This window comes from Cyanistes caeruleus, chromosome Z (genome assembly GCF_971803275.1).
Source record: "Cyanistes caeruleus chromosome Z, bCyaCae1.hap1.1, whole genome shotgun sequence".
In the NCBI taxonomy this organism is placed as follows: Eukaryota; Metazoa; Chordata; class Aves; order Passeriformes; family Paridae; genus Cyanistes; species Cyanistes caeruleus.
The window spans coordinates 35,741,258-35,768,355 of record NC_141732.1 but is presented as its reverse complement, the minus strand read 5'-3'; the positions used below and the strand labels follow the sequence as shown (position 1 = coordinate 35,768,355).

General features: G+C 43.8%; 1 protein-coding gene across 2 annotated transcripts in view; it reads left to right on the top strand.

Moving 5' to 3' along the window:
• TRABD2A (TraB domain containing 2A) overlaps nt 1–27,098 on the top strand; it is a 78,271-nt gene that overhangs the window by 7,848 nt on the left and 43,325 nt on the right. For both annotated transcript variants that reach the window (XM_086867320.1, XM_086867319.1), the window contains exon 2: nt 420–980. In XM_086867320.1, the coding sequence (XP_086723446.1) occupies nt 420–980 (561 nt within the window). The remainder of the gene's footprint in view (nt 1–419; nt 981–27,098) is intronic.

Here is a 27,098-nt window from a genome sequence, read left to right as displayed (position 1 = left end):
GCTTCAGCCAAGTGATGCCAGTTTTTGACTTGATGAGAGGCAGAAGTTGGGTAAGTGTTGTGCTTGAATTATGGTGTGCTAGGCCTGCGCTCTGCTGCTGCTTTTGGCAGATACCCAGATAATGTATCAGGTGATGCTACTGTTGAGAGGATGCAATGTTACCTTTCAGGAGGAGAAAGCCAATGCCAATATCCTTATGTTTTTATTTAATGAAAGTGGAATTTTTACTGCAGGACCTGAGAAAAACAATGGTCAAAGAGGACTTTATGTGAGCAAAGTCACTTTAGGAAAAGTCCATGCTGGCAAGCTGCTGAGCCAGGTGACCCGCTGGCTTGGCACCATGTTTTCCTTAAGCCCTCTGCTGCAGTGGCCTGGCGTAAATATGTGTACTTACTCAGCTGTGTCTCCCTCTCTCCCAGCAAAATGAGCTGAACTCCTTCCTGTGGACAATCAAGAGAGATCCCCCATCTTATTTCTTTGGCACCATCCATGTCCCATACACGCGTGTCTGGGATTTCATCCCAGAGAACTCCAAGAAAGCCTTCCAGCAGAGCCACATCGTGTACTTTGAGCTGGATCTCACTGATCCCTACACCATTTCAGCTCTCACCAGCTGCCAACTCCTGCCACAGGGGAAGAACCTCCAAGATGTGCTGCCCCACGACATCTACCGCCGGCTGAAGCGGCACCTGGAGTATGTCAAGCTCATGATGCCATCCTGGATGACCCCAGATCAGCGGGGCAAAGGGCTGTATGCTGACTACCTCTTCAATGCCATTGCTGGCAACTGGGAGCGGAAGAGGCCGGTCTGGGTGATGCTGATGGTGAACTCCCTGACAGAGGTAGACATCAAGTCACGAGGTGTGCCCGTCCTGGATCTGTTCCTGGCCCAGGAAGCGGAGCGGCTGCGGAAGCAAACGGGCGCTGTGGAGAAAGTAGAAGAGCAGTGCCACCCGCTCAATGGGCTGAATTTCTCCCAGGTGAGGCGGAGTGGTGTGCTGGGTGCCAGGCTAGCTGCTGAGCTGGATATCGCAGCAGCAACAGCATGGGCTGGGGCGTGGGGTGAGTGCTTTCTACCCAGAGACTTGTGTCTGCTCCCTGCAGCCCCTGCCTTTGCCTGCATCTTCAGGAGAATTTGCTAGCACAGGAGATCAGGCCAGAAATGAATTCATCCAAGCTCGGCCTGGGAAGACCCCCTGATTTCTTCCTTGGGTATGTTCCACCCTCAGAGACACTGGACCTTTTGGATGTGCTTTCTGACCCTGACTGGGCTGCCTTGCAGGAGCTCAGGACAGGCTGGGCCTCAATGTCCAAACTTGTTTTTGTAATAGCAAGTTAAATAGAAAGGTGTGATTACTTGGGGAAAGCAGGGGTGCTGTGAGTAGTGCTGAGAAGTAATTCCTGGTTGGAAAGCAACACAGTGAATATCTTGATGCCCTCAGAAATAGGGGCCCAACACCCACACTGGGAAAAGGGAAAAGGTTTTTTTTTGTGTTTGTTGGTTTTGATTTTTTTCCCTTCCTTTGTTACCAGGGAAGGGTCAGCGCAACACAGCTTTCTTCAGGGAGCTTCACAGACTAGTACAGGCCCTTGTGCAAATGCTGTTGTATTTGCAAACCTGTTGGAGTTCAGCACTGTGGTTCATGCAGCAGAATGACCTCTATGTTGTCCATGTGTTGGATGAGATGCTCCTCTCTGAATAAAATACACCAGGCAGTAATGTCTGTTGTTGTCTCTGCCAAGTGGGATCACAGGCATAATGTTGCTCTCTGATGTGCGGTACCTTCACTGCAGGGCAGTGCTAGTTTGGGGAGTGGAAGTGGCATTTGCTTAGGAATAATCAAGACCTGCATTTTGCAGAATGCCTTAGTAGCACAAGATGGGAGGACCTTTAGTCATAGGGCTGGGGAGTTTTGATTGATGCCTGCTCTCTCCCCTGCATCCTGAAGCCTGTCCTGTCACTGATGCACAGTTTGGAAGGGAAGGAAGAGAAGAGAGGGCAGGGACAGCAGCTCAGGACAAATGCCTGAAGTGTCTGAATGCTGCTACCCCAGACAGCGATGGTGGGGGGACCATGGTGCAGGGAATGCATGCTCATCACTTGAGCAGTCTTTAACTGCAGGCAGTTCTCTTTTCCATTGTTTGGAGCTGGCAACCTCATTTGCATCTCCACAGTGTTTTGCTTAACACTGTGCTTTGAATCTTTATGCTGTTGCTCTTTGCTCCCAGCTAACCTGGGAATAGGCTGGGAAGTCCCTTCTTTTCTACCACTTACCTGGTTGAGGATTTATAGACATTATCGCCCATGTTTTTCTTTTGCAGGCATTGCCCCTAAAGTTTATCATGATAGAAGTGGAGGCATGGGCATTTTTCTCCACTGCCTTGTAAGAAAGTGGTAGGGAGACTGAGAAATTTTGATTGCAAATCATGTCCCTGCTAAGCTCATGTAAGTGTTGTCTCTTAGGCCTTCACAGCTTTACTCAAAGAGCAGCTGTTTTTGTGCTGTTTTGCAGAGGGGATAAATACCAAGTCATCCATGAAGCTGCATGGGCAAGGGACACAGAGCTGCAACATCCAGAATTGCCCAGCCTTCTGACAAGGTCAGAGAGACAAAAACTGCAGGAACAACTTACCTCTAGTTGGGAAAATCATACCCCGTGGTTGCCCCGCGGTGAGTGGAGGTGTGCATTTGCATCACGAAGGCTGCAGCTCCTCCCATGCCTGCTCGCTTCCTGGGGAGGGAGTGTACAGTTCCTTGACTGGAGCAGCTACAGCACTGCAAATTCTTCACACCTCCACTGCTGCCCACTACTAGATTTCCAATACAGGCAGCTCAAGGAGAAGGAGAACCAGAGGTAGATGATTTCTGTGCTTCTGAGCCAATTTCATGGCTGTTTCAGAAACTAAATTGTGAACTGTCGTGGTTGGCAATCATGTAAGTCTTTGACTTCAGAGCTTTCTTGTCTGTTTGTTCAGGCAGTAGAGTTAATTAGGTGTTTAATAGAAACCAGACAAAGAGTTTGAAATAGGTTCTTTGAAAATTATTTTCTTTGGTGTGATGTTCTTTGCAAACTCTCAGTACTGGGCCGCTTCTGTGACCGCTTTTCAAACAAGCAAACACACAGGCATGACTTAGAAACTTATGTTGGGAAAAGTGGAACAAAACCCATAAGGAATAGTCTAACACTGTACAAGAAATATAACAGAATTACAGAATGGCCTGAGTTGGAAGGGACCTCAAAGATCACTTTGTTCCATCCCTTCTGCCATGGGCATGGACACCTTTCACTAAGAGCAGGTTTCTCAGAACCCCATCCAACCTGGCCCTGAACTCTTCCAGGGATGGGGCATCCACAGCTTCTCTGGGCAACCTGTGCCACAGCCTTACCACTCTCACAGTAAAGAATTTCTTCCTAATATCTAGTCTAAACCCACTGTCTTTCACTCTGAAGCCATTCCCCTTTGTCCCTTGTAAAAAGTCTTTCTTGTGGGCTTCCTTCCTTTACTGGAAGGTGCATTATAGGTCACCCTGAAGCCTTCTCTTTTTCAGGCTGAATGATTGTCTCAGCCTTTTCCTATAGGAGAAGTGCTCCTTTCTTTTAATCCATCTTGGTGGTCTCCTTTGTACCTATTCCAACACATCCATGGTGCTGGTACCCCAGAGCTGGATGCAGGGTTCCAGGTGGGCTCTCACCAGAGCAGAGCAGAGGGGCAGAATCCCCTCCCTCCCCTGCTGCCCACGCTGCTCTGGATGCAGCCCAGGACACGTTTGGCTCTCTGGGCTGGGAGTGCCCATGGCTGGGTCATGTCCAGCCTCTCACCCAGCAGCACCCACAGGGCCTTCTCACAGGGCTGCTTTTGACCTGTTCATCCCCAGCCTGTGCTGATGCTGGGGGTTGATCCAGGTGCAGCAAGTGTCATTAAGTCTTGTTAAACTGGATGAGATTCCTGTGGACCCATTTGTCAGGCTTACCAAGGTCCCTCTGGATGTCATCTAGGGAGATGCTTTTTTTCTTACAGCAGAACTACAGAGAACTTATTTAATTAGCAGAGAAACAAGGTCAGTGTTTTCAGTTTGTTTCTGCATAGGGTTTGCTCTTTCTTTCACATCACAAATTATTCTTCTGGCTGGTAAGGCAGACTCCCAAGCCACTTCCAAACCATACACTGTTACTAGCTAGGTCTCTGTTCTGATCCATTCCATTGAACAAGGCCTTGGTATATGTTATTCAGGTGAAGGTCTGGAACAGTTTATTGCTGTCTACCTGGGCACAGTGCTCTGTAACTGCAAATTACAGGCAAACCCGTATTAGTAACTTCCTTCTCCTTATGAAGAGGGAACAGTGAAAAAAAAACAAACCAAAACAACCACCAAAAACGCACACAGCAGCCAACAGTGCCTGTCAAGTGGCTCCTTTTCTTTGGCTTTTTGTACCAAAGACATTTAGTTTATGACTCTCTTATTTTACCTGCCAAGTCTCTCTGTTCTTGCTCAGTTCAGGCTGCTGCCCACATTGCCAAATCATAAAAGTATCATTTCTGTTCAGTATACAATGATGTGTACACAATCTGTGAAATACTTTACTGCCTTCTAAATCTCTCTCGTTCCAAGTTCTGTGCAACTTCAGGAGTATGTAAAGATTACTTTGTCTCCATGCCATGGTGCTTATTTTTCTTCTTTCATGCTGTTTCCATCCTAGTTTGTCTTACAGACTTGTTCTGCCACTCCACCTTCTTTGCTGGGTAGTGCTACTCTTGTTGCAATACCCTGCATCGGTCCCATTCCCATCTGTGTCTGGACTTTTTAGCGGTGTACGATCTACCACTGCTGACTTCCAGCATGGACTCAGTCTTTCCCAGCTGTTCCTTTCCAGTTATGCATATGCTTACATGTTTGCTTTATTGGGGGCATTAGTGCTCCAGCCCAAAACAGTTTTGCTGCTGGCTTCAGTAGTGTCAAGAACATCAGTTTAAGACTGGCTCAGAAGACAAGCAAGTGTTGTTTCTTGTACTGTTCCAGACACTTGCTTTGGTGCATTAAGGTGGTGTCCAAGATGGTATTCCTCACAAACTGGTCTCACCTTGAACACAAGAAGTTTAGACTTAGGTCCCTTTGTATGGACCTATGGCTAGGTGTGGAAACACTGTCCAGACATCACTACTTCCTAGCCATGACCCTAGCCAGTTTGGCTACTCCAGTACTGGGACACTTGGTGAAAGATTCTATTACCTGTTCTTGATTTGAGAATTGTTTCCCCACATGACTTTCCTCTGGTCATGCCTTGTCACAGCATTCTTCCTAACTGAGCGTCTGAATACATTGGTGCATATTCAGACATAGTCTTCAAAGCTGCTTGGGATGCAATAGGAAGCCAGTAGCCAAAAGGGGCTGACTGCTCATGAAATCCTGTCTCCAGATCTGGCACTGAACACTTGAAAGTCTTGTCATTTCCATCTTTCAGCCGGTCACTCATGTAGCTCATTACAGATAGGAAATGGAGCAAAGTTTTCTACATTGATCATTTTGTATTAATTAGGACATTATGTGTTTATGTTTCTACTCAAAGAACAGCCTTTGCAAGCAGGAAAATGCTGAGAGATTCTTGCTTTTCCCAGCACTTCCAGGTTCTGGATCACTAACTTGAATGTCTCAACTATGTGAGAGCTGTAGACTCCTGCTTTGCAAATACAGCCCTTCTGACATAATAGCAGCATAATTTTTGCTGCTTAAACCCTGTACCCACTTGGGTGACAGGACCACCCTTGATTACCCCTTGTACAAAGTTATTATTTAGGAAAAGCCTGTATTTGTGGGGAAAGTAGGAAGCAAAGACACCATTGCCTCATTACATGGTTTATTAGTTGGTTTGGATTTTTTCCTGTTCTCAGGGAGTTAGAAGTGATGCCTTGAAACCTTTGAGGTGCAAAAGGTACAATATGAAATTGGTGAGATTTGTGCTAGTCTTCTCATTTCAAGTAAAGGAGGTTTTTGCTGTACTTGGTTGGTCAGTTACAATAGTTGTCTTTAATTTCTGGGATGATGAGGCCAGATTTGGCAGTGTTTCCATTCACAAGATCTTGGTTCAGGCTCATCTTTGACAATGACAGTAATTGAGATTCTAAAAGAAGAAAAAAGCAAGGAAAGGCACAAAATCTGAAAAGAGATTAAATTCTGTAGTTTAGGTCCAAATTTGGAGCACAGCAAGGCAAAGACCCATTACTTGATGAAGGAGCTGACAGAGGAGCAGACCATTTTATTGCTAAACAAGTTGGATGGGACACTGCTTGCAGTAATCTGCTGCCCCACAGGTGTAACTTCCAGGCTTGTTAGGACCAGCCTTCTTTCCTCAGGGGATGGGAACATCAGGGTTTGGTGCACATAAACTGGAGCTGGAACAACTGAAATGATCCTGTTTACATCTTTGGCTGCTGTAGTCTGTGACCTAGATTTGTTTTTGTTTTCAGTTTAAATGTAGACAAACCTGCAGACTCCACTTCTAGCTGTCAAGGATGGGGAATGGGCTGACTGGTGGGAATGAAAATAACCAAGGCTTTGCATATCCATTGAAATAATTACAGTTTAATTAAGACCTTTTTACCTGTCTGGGGATTGTAGGGTTCTTTCCTCAGTGAAAGTGGCATACAGTGATGATAGGCCGTTTCTGCCTTCAGAAAGGTTGGGAGTTTGTTTCAAACAGTCCGGGCTCTGCGGCTTTGAAAGCCCTTGCGCTTGCAATCTGTATGCCTGTCAGCTAGCTGGATTTTGCCATCAAATATGTCCTTAGCTCAGCATATTACACAGCAGAAACAGAAGATGTCAGGTGGAAAATGTGGCTTCTTCTTGTCCTTGCTGCTTCCAAGGAGGTTCCTTGCAAGTGTCTGGTTGCCAGTTTTACAGTGTGAGCATGCCTGTGCTCTTCCCTTTTCACTCGGTGAGCAAGGGCTGGGCGATGAAATGTATGCACTGCTCTGAGCTCTCCTGTGACTGGGTTATCCTGCTAACTTCTAGCAAGTGCACTAGACTGGGTTATCCTGCTGTCTGCTGGCAGGTAGTGCTGAGCCCGTGGGCTGGTTGGCAGGTGCACTGCGCATCACTTGAGATCCTCCAGCTCTGGGTGAGGGCACTGTTGCTGCAGAGGAGCATAGCCCTGTCAGCAGGCTGAGGGGTGCCAGGCATCAGTGGCCACTCAAGGTAACACACAGAAGCTCTGAGCTGAATGCTTTTTGGAAAAGCTCAGCCAAAAGTAAGGAGTGTGTAGCAGGGCAGTGATAATGGCCTTGGTGTAATCAGCTCTTGAGGAGTTGGGTGCCCTTGTGTGAAGCTTTGTTCTGCACATTCTCAAGTTTTGACAGAGTTACAGTGATGGATCATGGCGGTCTGATGCTGTGGCTCTGTCAGATGCCTGATCCCAAGAGCTTACTACTTACTGCCACTACAGAGCCCAAAGCGTGGGACTGTAGCTGCCAGCTTTTCCCTTCGACAAAAAAGTTGTGACCAGTCTGGACATCTTAAAGGCATATGCCTGTAGAAGCTGGGAAGACAGCTTCCTTTCACACCTTAGAACTGGACTGCACTCCTGTCACCCACCTTCCTGTTCTGAAGACTGAGTTCTAGTTTTCATCAACAAATTCAGATGAAAAATAAAGTCCAGCTTTAGTTTTCATCTTTTTGATTTTGAGGGTTTGTGTTTTACTGAAGAGCCTCTGCTGTACTTGTTTGTGCATTACAGCTGTAACCAGTTTGTCCTTTAATGTTCTGTTTGTTGAGCCTGTCCCAGAAGTGCACATTTCTGTGTGCTAACTGTTGACTGAGCTCTTCCCAGGCCTAGCAGCATCTGTCTTGTGACATGGCAGTCCTGTGTGTGTGCTTGGTGCAGTGGGATTGTCACTGTCCTCATCCTTCCTTGTTTCTGCATCTGTGTTTGGCTGTGGTTCTTTGAGGCACAGTGGTTTTCTGAGCGCTCATGCCAGAGGCTGTCAAAGAACTTTTTACTCACAGAGCTTCCCAGGGAAGAAAAAGTGTTGCTGTTGTTGTTGGTCCAGTCCCTGTTTGCTCCCTGGTTAAGGTGAACTTGCAAGCCAACTTACATGTTCTTTCTCATCTGCATTTACATTTTTAGGTCTTCTAAGTACTGTTTCTGTTCCCCATGTTTTCAGTATGTGAAGTGTTGGTTTTGCATTTCTATAACTTTCCACTGCCATACACTCTCTTGAGAAAACTGTTCATTGATGCTGTTGTCTTATTGCAGAAAACGTAATCAAAGTTTTTGGAAAGGCTATGGTTTCCATTATACTTGTTGACTTAAAATTACTATATCGTATAATTATTTACAATAATCTTCATGAAGGCTTTTATTAGATAATTTGAAGGATTGGTTGCAAATAGGATAAGGCTGAACACAGTTTTAAGATAACTGGTTTTCTGACCTAAGGCAAAAAAGAAAGAGTAGGAATAATTCTTTATTTGCGTTGATAATGGAGAAAAGATTGGGTTCCTCAATAAAATTCTTATAATCCAACAAGTTTAGCAGCCATATGCACATCCACACCAGACATCATCCATTTCTAGCATCTGGATGAAAGATGCTCAGACACCAAGGTGTGTGAACAGTTTCAAAGGGATTAGACAGATGGATGAAGGATAGTCACACCAGGGAATCTCATACATGTCCCAAGTACCATCTCTGGCTCAAGACATCTTTTAGCCCCTGGCAGCTTGAGTTGAGGGCAGGTGTGAGTGGAGGAGTTGTTCCAGAGACTGTAGGCTTCTGTTTCACTGGGCAGGTGTGGAAAGCTTGTTCCCGAAATGAAACTGAGATGGACTTGGAATCTGATATGTAATGGGTCAGCTGAAGCAAACTTGGCAGCGTCCTTCCCTGCTGGAGCATTCATTCAGATGGCCACATGTTCTCTCTTTTCACAAAACTTACCTTTCTTGCGCAGGCAGAGGTCACATGTGAACAGACGAGTATGTGGGGAACAGTTGGCTGTGCAGTTTTAAACCAGGGAGAAGTTTAGGAGGGTTTATCCATGAATCTTGAGAAAAGTCCTGTCAATTAAGACTAAATATGTAACAGTGTTTAGTGTGCAATTAACTGTGATGTCAATCCTGTCCTATTACTGTTTGAGGGAAGATTTAGGTAACTAACCTTTTTCATGTCTTAGTCTATTTTTTTAAAACCGTATTAGCAGGATTGCTAGCTTCAGCCAGGACTCAGATTAATCTTTGAAAAAAATAGTTTTACTCCCTTGCCCTCTGTGAAGTCAAGCCTGGTAAATGCATTACAAGACTGTTCTAGCAAATAAAATTTTATTTTGTTAATGGCAGATTTTATGTGGTTTTGTGTGACCTGTTTTGCCTTTTGAGTGTGTTTGTTAGCAATACATAGTGTTAGTGACTGGTTTGCATCTTACTTACTTAAACACTTCATTTCTATAAGGATTATCAGTGTATCCCAGTACCTCCATATTCCCCAGAATACCCTGATACCCAGGATACACTGATAATTCCCCATCACCATGTGAGACAAATATTTATATGTATTTTAGGACCATCAGGCTGTCAAACTTCAAATTAACTGTGTTTGCAACGGTGCATCAAATCTAGCTGAATTAGCTGCAAATAAATCATCAGTGCTTCCAGGTGCTACTTGATGCAGGCAGCAAGCCTTATCCCATTTTCTCCAAGGTAAAAGCGGAGATTCTGGCTGCATTTGCTGAGTATGTCTGGTGGATAGTGGATGGTCACACTAGCCACTTGTAATAGATGTAGGGAGCGACCCCAGTGAGACATGGTTTGTGGGGAGAATATCGGGCCTTGTTGCTGTCTTGAGAGTACCCCAGGCAGAGTTAGCCCGTCTGCCTTTCATCTGGCTCACTGGGATATCACACAGGATGAGCCATCCTGCTGCCACCAAGGATGTGACTTTCATGGTGTGCTTTGCTTGGCTGAGGGCACAAGCCTTTTTTCACTCCTCAAGAGAAGTCAACACAGAACGGTATCATACAGTTCCTTGTCTTTGGTCTCCCGTCATCTTTTGGCATTTTGAAGAGCTCCCTCCAAGCTCAGGGGAAGTGTTTTATTTCTCACGGGAACATATTGTATAAATTACACCAGATGCTCTAAAGTAGCAGGAGAGCTGCAGCCCTGCTCTGGTGTGCTGCTGGAGGTATGCCAGCAAAAAGTGTTGTTGAGAATTCTGGTACTGACACTACAGTTCCCCTGATTCAGTGTAGGCCAAATTTTCACTTGTGTCAGGTAAAGGCTTTACCTTTGTTTGGGGTACTGGACTAACTGCTTAAATATTTTAATCACTGACAAAATTTCACCTAAGCATTGTCCTAAACTTCTTCCTCTCCAACTGCAAACCTTTGAGTCCTGGCTCCTGCACAACCTAAAGAACCAGGTCAAAAAGCAGGTTTTGGTACTGGTTTGGACTTGCTTTGCCAAAGAGAGCTGGCTAAATCACTCAGATGCTGAAAATCCACTGTTCCCACATTTTTACCTCTCTGCCTTCTGAAAGGCAGGTAAGTTATGTCAGAATCCATTGGTAAAGAAAATGAAAGCAATTTACCTTTCCATGGTTACACAGGATCAACACAAAGCTAACTCCCCAGTGTTTCACTAGACATCTCAGGGCTATACAGCTTTGGGACCTCTGTGGTTGATAGACTAGACTAGAGCTGTCTCAGCAGGAAAGACATGCCCTTAGTCCCTGCTAGCCAAATTTGCTGCTGCTCTGAGCTCAGATTTCAAGCTCCTGCCTTATCTTGGCTAAAACAGCCCATACTGTTGGGAATGTGCAGCAGTTTGGTAACCTGATCAGAACCACAATTTCCAGATTGCAGAATATTCTGCAACCCACAAGTTGGAAGTGGAAGTTGGAAGCAACCCACAAGGATTATCAAGTCCAGCTCTTAAGTGAATGGTCCATTCAGGGTTGAACCATAACCTTGGTGTTATCAGCGCAGTGCTCTAACGAAGTGAGCTACCTGTAGGGTTGCCTGTGATAGCCAATGCTTATAATCTTACACAAGCTCCCCTGACTTCCATGTATGCCTGAGGAAATTCCTGTCCCTGGAGTTTCAGGGTATCTACCAAAGTGCAGACAGATCAAACATACCTTGGTAGCTCTTTGAGAGAGGAAATAAAATCCTGTCAACTGTTGGTATATTTTGCAAAATGGTCTCTGGAAGTTTTTAGGGCTGAAATGTCTGTGCTGAAGTAGTTGCAGATATCCTGAGATGAGGTGTATCTATACTCTCCTTGAGACCAGAGTGGGTAATGTAGACAGGTAATGTACCTTTCAGTCTTGTGTTGGCCACTGCACTCCTAGTTTCACAGCAGCCTGTGTATATGGCTTGACTGTGTAAAATGCAGGCATGACAGGAGTGGTTGGAAGCTTCTAACAGAGGCATTTCTGATGAAAGAAATCACATGGTACAGCCTCTCAGCTCCTGTACAGTCTCTGCTGCTCAGCCAGTGCACAGTAACTTGTTATGCTAGGGTAATTTGATCACAAGTTTTGCTCCTGTGTGAATTTATGAGGCCTGTTTATAAAGATAAATGGGCTATTGTCATAGATGGAGTCCCATGGGATACACTGCATTTTTGTAATGCTAAAAAACAAAGTAGCTACAGCCATGTTTTCTAGGAAGGATGAAATAGAGAAGGACGAGAATATGAACCACATGTATTTTTACTTGCTTTGAAGCTGTTGGTAATTGAAAAGAAGACATGGAAAGCTTAGCTGGTTTTAGCTGATCAGCAGTGATGTTACCAGTACTGCACAGTGCAGGGGTGAGCATCTCCTTGAAACTCTACCAGAGAAGAACAAGAGAAAAATCCTATTTAGGTGCTTCAGGTACTTCAGCACTCTGAGAAGGCTATTCATCTAAAACACATATGTGAATAACACTGTCTAGAAAGTATTGATGCTGTCTATGAGTAATGCAATTTCAGACCGACCTCACCCAGGTTAATAAAAAATGAATTAATCACTGAACTGAAAAGGATGCTTGCTTAGGTACAAATAATAGTGACTGAACTTTATTTTTATGTGAAAAGAGAATATATAGTCCCAACCAATAATATGAATGATTGTTACTCTAAGGAGCGGGATCAGTTTTTTGAAATGGAAAAGAATTATAGGCCAGATAAAGTAGAAGGAAGAACTTAAGTATAAAATAGGAATGATAACTGGGAGTTGTTCAAGAATCCTGATTAGGTTGCTGAGAAACCACAATTCGGCATTTGCAAAGACAATTTTTTTTAATTTTGAAGAAAGCTGGTTTGGTTAACAAATGAGATTAAAGCACAAAAAAACCTTCAAAATGCAATGAATAGAAAAATAAAGCAAGCAACATAAACAAGTAATCTGCAAGCAAAGACAGACGATGGGGGAACTGAAGGGTACCAGTGAAGAGCTTTTGGGCAGCAGATTTGAGTAATAAAAAGGGATTCTTTAAATGTATCAGGGATTCCTGAATTCCTAGCAGTGGTGTAGGCTTCATACTGACCAGAATGAAAAAGCATACTGAAAAAGCAGTGGCAGAAATAATCACTATTTATTTTTTGATGTTTTGAAAGGGGAAGACTCTGTATTTGTAGCTTGTTCATAAGAGAATGTTTTCTGCTCTGCTGACAAATTGCTTCCAGTATTTAGGAAAAATGTTAAACGTCATTGTTTTTAAATGTTCAAAACAATGGTTAATTTGCAGTCCATAATTTTTAGAGACTAAGCCAAGGAGCTCTTTGAATCATTAATTGCACTTGAAAAAATTCAGGGGACTGGAAAAAAAAAAACCTACTGTAAGAGCATTTTTCTGGGACAATGAGGGAGTAGCCTGCCAATCTACCCAAAGTTCATTTTGGTCAGAGCACACAAAGTCTGATAAGCTCTGCAGCTGGTGAAGAATTGATGGAAGACAGTATTCAGTTCTCCCTGAATGGCAAACTGTCTTTGTCAGACAACTTCTTCATATGAGTATGATTTTTGGTAATAATTGGTGACATTATTACACATAGCTTTGTTCCTGGTGATACTCTGATATAGGAGTACACACCAGACAAAATCAAAGTAGCTTATTTTAGGTAGCCCAGAGTATTTGTGTGTTCTTATGAAACAGCTGCATATGGGGAGTCATCCTCCACCAGTGAGTAGGGAAGCTAAAAAATCTTGTAAAGCTGTACTAAAGGTCTCTGCTCCTGGCCCTGCATTACTCAGTGGCTTTGTCAGTGATACAAATACTGCATTAAGTGTTGGCACAAGCATGGAGATGCTGTGGTTGGAGGGGGTGTAAACAACAGGTCAGCTGTGGGAGCAGAGCTGAGTCACCTAAGAAGCAGGGTGGGTCTGGTGCTGTTCTGTGCAAGGCTGTACATCTAGAGCAAAGCACAAATGTCAAGCTAGCAAGACTGGGGCCTTGTCTGGAATATCCTGGTGGTGCAACAGGCTTGGAAGCTATCACTTAACATGACTGCCAAGCTCAGTAGCTCAGCTGAGAGGGGACGTGCAGTCCTTAGATGAACAATAGGAGTAAGGGAGAAATATTCTGAGGACCCTAGTGCAGGAATGCTGCCTAGTCCTGAAGTGTCAGCACTTCAGATATCATTGAAGAGCTGGATATAGGCGAGGAAAGAGCTACACCATTGTTCTGGAACCTGAAGACCATGCTTTTATATCAGGAAAGTAAGCAAACATGATCTGAAAAGTTGTGTGCAGAGAAACAGACAAATCATTCCTTGAGTTTGGTTGGGTATTTGAGGCAACAGGACAATATAACAAATGCTGTATGTCTGGTGGCCTAGATGTTGAGGAAACACGCTATCAGATTCAATGTAATTGGTCTCTAGTGCAGGCAATTAGCCAGTTTAACAAATTTCCTCAGGACCTAGTGGAGCTGCCAATATTTAGACTTTAAGTTGCCACCAGATACCTCTCTGAAACAGAAACTGTGACTAGGTAGCTGCTGATTTGTGCATGGTATCAATGTACATTTTGATCTAATTGGCCAGTGACTGTCTTTACGCTAATGTGAAACCAGATTTTTTTCTTACAATGAGGGACAGGACAATAAGATTTTCTAAAACAGAGGTACTGTGACTTCAGCAGGCAAGAATGGGGTGGCAGCTGCAGGTCAAAGCTGTGTGCTCTTTGCTGCATATCCTCTGCAAATGGGCTGAGCTTTTAGGCATATTTAAATGAATGTCGAGAAGCAGGGGTCCTGAGGTACTGGAGGCCCTTGCTAGCTTGCTGGAAATGCCCTCAGGCATCTGCTCCGTGTGTGTGTGTGTGTGTGTGTGTGTGTGTGTGTGTGTGTGTGTGTGTGTGTGTGTGACAGGAACCAAAAGACTTGTAGGTCTGCATGCAATGCTGCAATGCCTGCAGAGAAAGATTGTTAAGGAGCAGGCACCACCTCTTCTGGACTCTGTTCACCTGCTTAGCAAGGAATGAAGTGGGACCTTAAAACCATAATACTGCCTGGAAGCCCCATTCCTGTCTCAGGTTAGTCAGGAATGAGCCACTGGGGTTCAACAGCACTTTCATCTCACTAAGGCCCTGCCTTAACTTCAGTGGTTTACATCTGTTCCAGGACTCTCTAAGGGGCCTGTTTCTGTCTGGCTGTGTAGGGGATGGCCACCAGAGTGTGGTAGATGCAGGGATGCATGACAAGTGGACAGAGTGCCCTGTGAGCATGTGGTGTGACACTGGTCCCCTCATAATCACAGAAGCCCTTGCCATACCCTGTGCTGTCAAGTGTGGGGCTGGGAATTTGGTAGGTAGGTAACAGCCTCAGCTTGTCATCGATGTGTGGCACTGAGTACAGGGAGCACCAGACAGATGAAGAATGTTTTAAAAAGCACCTGTGTTTCCAGGTCCCCTTAATTTAAGGCTGTCCTGGAATACTAGACACTTTCCTGTGTGCTGTTGATAAGATGGCTTGTGTTGGTTCCCAGAGTGGTGCTTTGTGAAGTTTACTGGGACAGCAACAGTGCCAGGAACCCTGTGATGCATAGAGGTGGGAAACTCTGGCAGCAGTGGTGATGGTAGGTAGCTGAATTCACTTATTTGTCTTGTTTGTACTCTCAGTATTTCCTCCCCAGTTGAGGTTCATACTGTCTGAGGAAACTGCAGCACGTCTACACAGTGGCACTGTAATTAATTCTCTGGGAGTAATCTGGTTTCTTTTGCCCAAAATTTGGCTATTGTTTTAGGCTTGTCCAGTTTGACAGTAAAAGTTAAAATTTCCATCTGACCAAAGGAATAGTTGGAGTACATTACTACTATTGCAAATCTGCTTCCAAAATGTCATTGTGTTGTCACCGTTACAGATAGCATTGTAGTTAGGTGGAGGTATCTCTTCTGTCCTCCCCATGCTCAGTGAGGATTGGAGACCTCCAAAGACATTGCCTTGCTTAGGTAATTTTCTAACAGGTAGTGTCTCAAGGCTACTGTGGTGGTTTGAAGACCTGCCTTGAGTATATCTACTCTCTGCTGTGGTGGATTAGGGAAGATGGGTTGCCTGTATTGCTGGAGCATAATGTTTTTGTAACTTCCAGAGATCATGGGCTTGCAGGGGACAGTCCATGGCACTGCCTTCATGTTCCATGGTCCACATGCAGCTAAGCAGACATCTAAAATTTAGATTAATTGTGTCCTTAGCTCAGGAACGTAAATGAATTAGAGATAGGTTTAGTTTATAAAGTGGTGCTAGGCCATAGGTTGGACTTAATGATCTCAAAAGTCTTTTCCAACCTAGTTCATTCTGTGATTCTGGGTGACTATGAGAAAGGAGAAGCAGGTGTTTCCACATACCATTGTCTTTAGGAGATGTATGGTCATCCATAATTATTGCTTCTATGTATCCTACCAGCAATACTTCTCTGGAAGGAACCACCCTGCAGGCTTTTAGCTGAACTCAGAGCCGTGGCTGTGGTTTGTCAGGGAGTGCAGGACTGGATGCTGGCATAAAGCAAGTTCTCAGGCAATGCAGTGGAGTGATGGTGGTGGTGACTCAGTAGTATCTGCCTAGTTTGCGCTCTGAGGCCATGTGCTGCATGCTGTTCTGTTCTTGCTCTTAATAGTGATGCTAGGGATCACTTGAGAGCCTGTTGGTTCAAGCAAGTCTATGGAACTGCTGCATGGTGCTAGACCTCACCAAGTCAGGGCATTTGCCATGTGATGTAGAGACAGAGTGGTCAAGAGCTTTGGACACAGTGTTAGAGGAAACACTCATGTTCAGTACTACTTTCTCTTGAGCTGTGTTTTCTGCTCTCCCCATCTAAACAGCAGTGTGGTTTAGGGCAGATGTCACTGCTGATAGCAGGAGTTCAATGAAATGCTACTTTGTGTTCCCGTGGTTGTATTCACAGCAACAACAAACCTCAAGGTGTGTGTGTGTAGCTCGAGAAGGGGAGAGATAAAAGCATAGGGATTTGACTTACTCCCATTTTCTGCTTCAGATGGTCATTCTTCCTTTTGTCCCACAATCAGGGCCTAGTTTTATAGAAACCCTCAAGTCAGGTCTGGTTTTCCTGGTACTATGATGATCCGTATAATCCTGCTGCTGTCACTTTCTCCACTGCCTCTGAACTCCACAGGCATCAGAAATTCAGTCCTGCTCCTCTTCAGGATGAGCAGAATTCTTTTTTCTTCCCTTCTGCCAAATTCTGGGCTCATGCTATTTTCTGGAGTAAGCACAAAGGGGCAGAGGTAGAGCTGAGTTTTAACTGCATTCCTGCCTGGCTTCTTTTTACAGTTTAACATCAACACTTGGCCAGAACTTTGTTGGTTTGGTTTGGTTTTTTTGCCCTTTCCTGTATTTTTCCTGGAATACACACTGTTATTCACAGTTGGATAGGTCTAATGCAAACCAGTGGAGTGCCTGAGCTCTGATTGTAATCAAGTGAGCACTTTTGCTTCATGTTTAAAAACAAAGGCAACCTTTAGGAAAACTTCCCTGACTATTGGGTGACAGGCTTCATCCCTGCAAAAGTATTGCTGCTTCAACTCCTTGCTGTGGTGGTAGCAAGCCTCCTGGATGCTGGTGTCTACTGAAGGTTTCTTCCTCCAGAATCACATGCAGAATGTGTGATGTCCTCACAGATGGGTGCAGGGCTCAGGGCAGCAGGTCTCCCCACTCTGCTCCTGGCCACAGTGTGAATGCACCAGGTGGTGGTCCAGCCTGCCAGGAGATGACCAAGAAGGAAGCCCAGATTCCTGCCAGTCTGACTGCCATGACTTTGCTACATGTTGAAAATACCCTCCAGGCTGCATTCCTGGCTGGATTTGTGCATCTACATGCTCTGCAGGTTGCACTGCCAGAGGTGCAGGGAGGGGTGGGATAAGGCTTAGGTTTCCACTTGCTGACAGCCCCTTGTGAAGTAAAAAGGAATGCTCTTCCCTCCAGCTGGGAAACAGAGACCAGAACACAGACAGGTGATGTGGGTTCACCAGGGTACATGCTGTACATAGTACCATTTCACTGAAGGTTGAAGAGCTTCCCAGGGCCTGGTGTTGAGAGCTGTGCAGACATTTGTTATCTTCTACCTGGTCGAGGAATCAAAAATGTGACTTGTTTCAAGGCTGGCAGCAAGGCATTTGCTGTAGTGCTTCTGCATTTCTCAGTTATTTTCTCCCTAGCTGAGGGATCCTGTTTTTATATGCTCACCTGCCTTTCTCCAGGACTTTCAGTGACCCAAAGGTTCTCCATGTTGTCACACTGTCCCAGGGTACAATGCAGTGCTTCAGTTCAGAGCCTTTTTCTTCCACTTCTTTGTCCCGTCTTTTTTTTCCTGGTCACCCATGCCAGGCAGAGGTGCAGTACTGCTGAATAAGGAGGAACTTCTGCTTTGAAGCTGGGATCTCATACGAAATTGGCCATGATCTTCTTCAGTCTCAGCATCTCTGCTTGCAAATGCCTGCCTCTACACTGTCGGAACTCAAGTGTTTGCATTAGCATTGCTGGTTTGCTTGAATTTCTGTTTGCTCTCTGTTCACATTATGTTTTAATCCAGCCTGGCACTCCTAGAAACCAGTCAATTTATCACCCAGGGTCTAGCTGTATGTCATAAACGGAAACCTGGAGATTCACCAACGTATGAGTATTCACATGAGGAATTGTAAGTATTACATGAGGTTTTCAAACATCCTGTAGATAGCTTGCTCTGCTTCTAATAACATTTGTCCTGGCCAAGATGCTTTCTTCCATCCCTTCAGTCCCTAGAGGCGAGTGATTGCAGATTAGTTAGCTGATAGCAAGAACTTTATCCTGCCCACAGACAGTTCCAGCAGAGGATTTTATTGATGGGCTTTCATAGCTGAGAGTTAATACAGTTGGGAAGGCACTTTTCTGAAAGCTGTACTGCATTTAGTTTTAATGAAGGCAGAAACTGTACTTGCCTCAGACTGATTTGAGTAGAAGCAGTCATCACTTATCTCTGCTATGACCTCTAATAGGAGTGGCAGGAGAAAATTCAGGTGCTATCTTATTGCTAAGACTCACAGGAATGAAAATCTGGTGAAGTGTCTAGGTCTCAGAGAGTGGTGACTGAAGCCAATCCATTTCTCATCTTCAGCTCCAATCAGGAAGATGATCTTATCATCAGTCACATGCCATCTTAGCAGTGGCAAAACTGTGGCAGGAAACAACTCTGTCCCAGCATGAGTCAAACAGCAAAGGGATTGATAGTTTAGACTTCAAAACTACACAGCATGAGCAGCTGTGGGAAAATGGGTTGTGAAATGGTTGGTGCAGGAGTCCAGAAGGCTGAAGTCAAATTTCTCAAGGACAGAGACTGTAAGTTTGAGGGATATTGCAAACATTAACTGACAGCACATGATAAAGTGGAACAGCTCCTAGTGTTGGCATCACTGCTTTCCCCTCTGGTTCTCCAAGCTATGCCAGCTATCTACAGCACCTAGCATGTCCTGTAGAGGTCTGGTTGCTCTTAAGTGTTTACATTTCATGCACATCTGGTCCTACTCTTTTTATCTGATGTTCAAGCAACATGTAACCTTGCAGAATTTGGCTCTAAGGTTTTTCAAGGTGGTTATTCTTATGCCAGGCTCTGCCACTGAGATGCAGGGGTGAGTCACTTGTTGTGCATCGCTTCATGTGGAAAATGGAGCAGTAGCTACGTAAAGCAATTCTTAACTGCAGAGTTAAAGACACAGGGTACAGCTTGTGAGAGAGATGCTCAATGTTCTCCATCATTTTTCATATATCACTGCAGGTTTTAGACGCCCAGGTCATTTGAGGTCCCCTGTGGAGAGTTTCACAACTTGTCCTGGTGAAACAGTGAGGACACCACATGGACTTGTCAGCCATGAATCCCTTTGCTGATTTATGGTTATGCAGGGCTTTGTAGACTCACAAGAAAAGCTTGTGTTGGGAAGAAGCAGACAGGTTGGGATGTTAAAAGATGGGTATGGGACCCATTTGATAGTAGCCCATTATGTTTTCTCTTTGACGGCAATCTTGTAATGCTGTACAGCAAGTTGTCTGGAAAAACGTATCAGATTTTGCCTACTACTGCATCAGTGGTTAGCCTGTGATAGCAGAGAGCCCTCTTCCTGTGTGATTGACAAAAGTATTTTTTACCTTTTTTTTTTTTTTTTTTTAATTTATACTGAAACAAGTAGTAAATCTGTCCCTGATGTGCAGCCTGCTATGTCGTAGACTCTACTGAATTTACTTTGCAGTTCTGTGCTCCATCTAATCAGACATTACAAGGGGCTCTTCAGTTATCCTTTGTATGTCAGTTATCCTCTCCTGAGATAGCAGTTTGCAGCTGAAAATTGCACAACAAGATAATTTTTATTCACTTAGATTCTTTCCAGTGAAACATGAAATTCCTGGACAGAGATTGAACATAGCAGTTCCCACTGTCGCAGTGCAGTCTGACTCAATAATGTCAATTTTGCATTCACTGCTTATCTGTAAAAACTAGGAATTGTGAATCAAGCTTGTCATTCCAAAACCTAGGGATTGGATTATGCAGAAAACATAGAAGACATATACTTCAAGGGCTTACAAACCAGAGAAGAGTCCAGTGGTGACAGGCACAACATAGTAGAAAATACATGCAGGAAACTGCAGTTAGGAGCAAGGAAATTAGAAAGGATGATAGGAGGAGCCAGATATAGTCTTAGCAGTGGTATGCTGTGAAAAATCATTTTATCTTCTACAGGAGAATGAGACATGTTAACAGACTTATCTGTTGTCTCCAATGATCTTTCAAAGTGGAAGTAGATTCCCTAGAAATGGGAAGGGAGCACAGGAAGAGGGACTGGTTTGGGATTGGATCTACAAGAGAAGTATCCATTCAGCCGTCTTCCTTGTAAGGTGATTTTTGTATCTGCTGATAAACTATGATAAAATGAAAAATGACCTTCTGATAAATAGTGTTTCCTATTCCAACAGGTCAAAGCATGTTAATCAGGTCAGATGAATTAGTAAGTGTTGGCCTCAAATGTTCTCCAGGTTTTCTATCCTCTGAGGTCTCTGTTTCCTAGCTTTTATTTTGTCTGCTAGAGGCAAGCAGTGTAGTATTTCACTAGGTAGCTGGGATGCAGTGCACCTACCAGCAGATACTACAGCTGGTGCGTCCTCCAAGGCCTGGCTAGCTTCTTTCCAGCTGTGGCCAGGAGGGAGAGTTGAACAAGATGCAGTCCCATAAAGGACTGAATCAGAATGCAGCAAATGCTGTTGGATAATTAGCTCACTGTAATAGGTTCAGAGGAACAGCATGCTGACATACCCATGTCAGCTGTTCACATGACATAATCTTAGGCTGGCCTGGACCATGTAGTGTAGCATGTTTTGCAAGTGCCCCACCTATGCACAATAATCTCCCCTTGAAAAGAGGTCAGCATTGAGCACTGATGTTGTAGGACTGGGGTGTGTGCAGTGGGAGAGCAGAGATCAGAGGCTCCAAACACATGCTCTTGGTGTCAGGAAACTTGGCTGCATAGTCTCTTCTCCCTTACCTTTGCTCTATGTTTGTCTCCAGTGATTAGTTCTGACACATACCAGAGACTTGACATCCAGTGAAAATGAAAGAAGGCTGAGCCCAAAGGATGTATTCCAGGATGCCAGACAAAGCTTGCAAGACAATATGTAGAGTAGGAGCAGGCTTTGGTGTTCAGGAGAAGGAGATGGAAGTGGTGGCTGGAGGTGAGTTTCTGCAAACAGGGCCTGGGTGCTACAGGAAAAGTGGGTGCTGTTGCTGTTGTGCTCCTGCAGACTTCCATATACCTTGTACAGGGTGATCAGGTGGTAGTGTCTTCCATGTCTCACCTATGCCCTGTGTCCTGGGCTCTATGGCAGAACTGCAGTTCCTGATTGCCAGTTCTGTAGTGGGCTTTGACTAGAGCTGCTCAAAGGATCTGATGTGAACTCTTTACTACCAAAAGTTTTGCGAAAAGGCCAGAGAGGCCTAAGTTTGGAAGAAAATCATGAACATATTGATGTAATCTTCTTGATGGTTTGAAAAAGAGTATATTGTGACTCTTATGTGGGTTTGGGTTTTGTTTGAGGTTGTTTTTGGCAAAAGCATTCTTTTCCATTGAAGGATGCTTGGGATAATACGTGATGGAAAAAGAACCTGGTGTCTCCAGGCTGAGGAATTACAGTAAGAAGACCTGACCCTGATTCTGAGATCTGCCATTGTCTTTCTGTCTCTGCTGTGCCTTCTGTCCCTTGTATAGCAACAGGATTACAGGGCTGTGTGGAGCTGTCACGAAGTGGTTGCAATGCATATGCTATGCCAGTACTTGGAAATAGCAGTAGCGGAAGAGTTCACAGGAACAGAGGATGGTAGCATGCTGCTTCTTCTGTTGGCTTTCCTAAACAAATACCTCCTGGCCACATGCTGTAGTCACACTCTAGGTTCATTGTTTTTTGATCCTTTCCTAGCCTGAGAATCTGGTTCCCTTATTAGTAACAAGCCTTTTCAGTAGGCTTTTAGGGAGGTAGAACTGGGTTGTTGCAGCAAAGCAAAGCAACATGTGAGGTCGTCCATCTGCTTTGAGTGAAGGTGGATTCAGTTCCCCAGGAAGTCTAGGTTTTTCACATGCAGTGAAGCTGTGTTAATAAACTAGATTTGAAATATTTTCTTTCAAGAGGTAAGAATGTCTTTTTGGTAAAAAAGCAGAAAGCACGCCTCAAGATTACAATGCATACATTTTCCTGGGTGTGAACGAAATCTGTCCTGTAAGCAGCAGCCAAATAATTATCTAGGAGAAATGCAAATACCAGAATAGGATTATTTTGCTTACTCTCTACTGATCTGTTAATATGTATTTTTTAATCTCAAGTGATACTGCTTTTGTTTATGATGTTTCCTGCTAAAGGATTTAGTGAACATGGATTTTGTTAATTTATGTTGGTTTAATTTTAGCGACAATTTCATTAAGGTTGACAGTGGCCTAGTATTGCAGAGACCCAGCAGTAGCTGGGTGCTTTGTGTTTTGCTTCTTAATAGGCCTCTGTTTCTCCAGCAGGAATTAGATTGTTGTGTTTGAGAAGATTATATTCTAAAACACAAGTGCTTCAGAGGATAGTGCTGCACTAGTGACTTTACATACTTTTGTGGAGGGGAGGATAGGTGTTGTCTCCGGATTTCCTTATTTTCAGGCTCTAGTGAGTGTAAATTGAATTATTTTGGAGACAGAAGGAGTGTTTCACACTTCTGTCACCAATGGGCCTGTTAAAAAAACAGCAGGAGGGTAAGTGCCTTTAGACTGAGGGAGAGGGTTTGTTGGCAGATGCTGTTATGTGGCCTTAAGATAATGTTCTCGAGAGTTTTGTCTCATGAGTGCTTTGTCTCATGGTTAAATGAGTTATGCTGCATCATGGCAAGTTTCAGTTCAAGCCTATGTGTCATGTTGATGGGTTTGTGTATCGTGCAGGGGGTGATGCACAATTTCCTGTAGGCTTCTTGCAGCGTGAAGAGCATTTCTTTGCTCCTGGATGTGATGTTTGCCAGATAAGTAAGTATGTATTGGCTGAAGCAGATTTTGAAAAGTGTCAGGTGGGTTACAAGTCTTCTTAGTGTCAATATTGCTTGGACTCTTATATTCCAGTCTGCATCTAAAAGTCTTTGCTGGGATAACCCAAAATCTGTATAATTCTGGATTTTTGGAAGAGCTACTTAAAGGGTCCCATTTCTTTTCAGTGAGACTGTTTGTTAGAAGATGCTAGGTCTGAATCTCCTCACTGCTACTTTGCCTGTGTTGTGACAGCCCCATCATTGATGTCACTGCAGAAGGAGTGTGAACAAGTAATTTTTCCAGCTGTTAGTGCAATGTAACAGAGTGCTGGAGGTGAGAAGATTGCTTCATGCTGGTTTGGCTGTGCTCTCAGCTGTGTTGCTATGTAACAGAGATGCCAAGGAAAAGCATCACCACGCTTTCTGGCCTAGAGCAGAGTGGAGGTTGAGGCTTACTTTCCAAGTGCTTTGCAGAGTATCTTTTCCATGGATTATGCTTACAGCAAAGATAGTGGGATAGACCAAGTCAGGTGCAAACAATCATCTTCCAGTGATCTCAGGCGGTGGCTTTTTTGTCTTTTTTAAAATATGTGCATGGTGTAACTCCGGTCAAGGGAGATTTGAACCTTTTGCACATGCAACTCACATTTTCTGTTGTGATATAGCATTGTTATCACAGGAAATAAAATGGGAGGAAGTCTCACTTGAGGAAGACAAGCCATGTCCTTGAGTTCTGTAGCTTAAAGGGTCTTTCAGCACAGCCCTGGTAGCTGTTGCTTGTTCTTTCTTCCCACTGGATTTTTCACAACCACAGGCCAAGGAATCATGTTTTCTCAGGTTTGGCTTTCAAAGGAACAACTAAAAGTGTGTGGGAAAGGGTTTTTTTTCCACTAGATTTTTCTAGGTTTCGGGAAGATCTGTCTTGTTTTGAATTGCAGTGTGGCTTTAATTTTGTGACAACAGGAAACCTAGAAGGACTGCGACCTTTTTGTACATTCAAATTTCTTAATTTTAAATCTCATTATATTTGTATGTAAAAGTTAAATTTTGTTTTAGAGGTACTGACTCCCAATGATTTTTTGAATTGGGCTGAAAGAGGCACAGGACTTTTGAAATGCAAAATCGTATATACAGGAACTCAGTCGTAGCTTGATTCTCTTTGGACCACCAGTTTTGAGAAACATTACTCTGATTTTCAGAAAGCTGGATCGATATGCATTGTGCTTCCTGGGATCTTTCTGAAATTCTGGATGCTTTGATTTCCTTCTGCCCAGTGTTTCCAAGAGCGTCTGTTTGCTTGCTATCTTGGCAGTCATTAAAAGATCCAGCTGTTCTACACAGATTTCTCATGCTTTCAAGTTTTTGGCAGTGTAAGGCAATAGGGAAAGACTAGAACTCTCTACCTATGAATTCCATGAGGCTGGAATTAGGAGAAGTTTTTTTCACAGAAAGGCTGAACAGTGGCTACCCAGGGAGGTGGTGGAGACACCATCCTTGGAGGTGTTTAAGGAAAGATGGGACATGGCAGTTGGTGCTGTGGTCTGGTTGACAAGGTGGTGTTTGACCATAGGTTGGATTTATGATCATAAAGGTTTTCCAACCTATCTGATTCTGTGATTCCTGTGATTCTGTGATACCCATTCTTGTTCAAGTGTGTTACACTGAAGCAGCAGTGTGATGTGAGGTGACACCTGTGAAGGGGATCTGAGAAAGACATGGAGTTGAGAGACAGGGTTTGGCAGAGACCAATGATTTGTCAAGAAGGATTGGAGTACTGGGAAATCAGAACTCTCTTTGTGAGACATTATTTCAGTGGGATTTTTAGGTTTTTTTGCCCTCTGGCAAAGAAATAAGGACTCGTTGATGGGACTCATCTGTGGCAGAGGTTAGTGCAGTCCCTTCTCTGCAGTCTTCACTTTCAGCAGCCTTTTCTGGTTACTAGAAATACCTTGAGAGTATGTCTGCTACAGGAACAAGTTGAGTGGCCTCTGAGCTTGTGGGTATCCATAAATTATTTCTGTTAAGTAACAAAATTAATACTTAATTCAACAATAACACTTGGTGTATTAAATAGGTTTATAAGATAAACTGACAGATTTAATTTAATAAAATTGAAATTGAAGGACCAGTTAAGTGCCTGCAGTTGGCAGTAGGCAGTTATTAAAGTTCCTGACTGAGCTGTTTTGCAGACAGCTACTAAGCTCATATGTGTGGATGATTTTATTAGCACCAGGTCTCAAGATTCCAAGAAAATTATAACCACCACTATGTAAATAATCTCCAAGATGAATTATTGTGTCATGTAACAAACAGAAACATTTCAGATCTTGTGGGTTTGCTGAGTTTAATAAAATTATGTGGGAGCATATGATTTTCTATAGCCTGTCTTCTCAGAAATTAATCTTTGGGAAGATTATCCTGTTATTTTGATCACTGACTTTCTCTCTGAATACATTTATTTTCACTGCTCTAGATGGCTCTTAATTATTGTGCATACAGTATTTGGTTTTTACCCAATTTCAGGTTTGTATTTGTTGTGGTTTAATCCCAGCCAGCAACTCAGCAACCAAGTCCCAGACAGCAGCTTGCTTATTCCCACATGAATGGGATCGGGGAGAGAACTGGAAGGGTAAGAGACAGAAAACTCATGGGTTGTGATAAAGACAGTGTAAAAGGAAAAGCAAATGCCACACACACATTCACCATTTCCTGTCAGCAGGCAGGTGTTTCACATCTCCAGGACAGCAGGGCCCTCTCACACTTTGCAGTGACTTCAAAATACAAATGCTATCACTCAAAACATCCCCTCCTTCCTCCTTCTTCTCCCCAGCCTTAAATACTGAGCAGGATGTCACATGATCTGGAATATCCCTTTGGTCAGTTTGGGTCACCTGCCCTGGCTGTGTCCCCAGCTTCCTCTCCATCTTGGCAATATGAAAAGCAGAAAAGACCTTGGGTCTGTAAAACCCCTGCTCAGCAGTAACAAAAACATCTCTATGTTATCTGCCCTGTGTGCAGCAGAAATCCAAAACACAGCCCCATACTTGACACTGTAAAGAAAGTTAGCTCTACCCCAGCCAAAACCAGCACAGTGTTACAGGCTGCAGCTGAACCTTTTTAATAGGGAGACACAAATGTGCAAAAAAGACTAGAAGCTCAACCTATCAGTCAGTAGAACTCTTGCTTTCATTTCAGCAATCACTTTTTCAGGGCTGGTAAGACCTGGTATTCTGGTATCACATGATACAGGAAAGTTCTGGGCAAAGTAGCCTGACCTAGGAGATGGGGAGTGTTTCAGAAATAACTGGGAAAATAATGCAACAAACCTTTTAGAAACCTTTTAGAAGGCAAAAATCCCCATGTCAATTCAAAATGGAGATGGACCTGAGCAATTCAATTGATCCTACTACTGTAGGAAATGACAGTTTGAGGCACCTTGCTTGCTTTTGTCTGTGTGTTCTTGCATGGCTTGTAAAAACAGAACTTATTTAATTTTTGCCTTTTTTATTTTTGGTCTGAATACAGGTCATAGGTACAGTTACAGGCCATCCTATTTACTTTCTGAAATGAGCTATTTTTTTTGAGCATCCTTTCCTTAAGAATATAGCTTGACAAGAGTGGTAAGCACATGAACAGTTAGGCATCAAAGACTGAAAAGCTATCACATCTGTGTTGCAATTCAGCCTTTCCTCATAGTCTGTCTAGTTTATCTAGTTTAACTCTGTCTAGAGTTGCTGTCTTCACACCTGAAGAAGCAGATACTTTATAGTGTGAGAGCATTTGGGTATGACAGCTAAAAAGACCTGCTGAGTCAGTGGAAATTAAATTTTGTTTTCTTATCCCAAGGTAGAAGTAAACCAAAATGATGCAGGGAAATGAAGCTAATGGTGTCTTAAATACAGTGCTGGAGACTGTACAGTAGCTCAGAGAAATCCACTCCTCTTTTTTCCTTCCTGTCTTTGCTTCACCTCATACCCAGCACACTTGCTGTTGCAAGCTGACGTCTTCTCCTTGTGGACCATAACTGCTGATGTTTTTGTTTGTTAACTATCTTATGTTCCCTTCCAAATGGGGAAAATTGACTACAGATTGGTGCTCATTT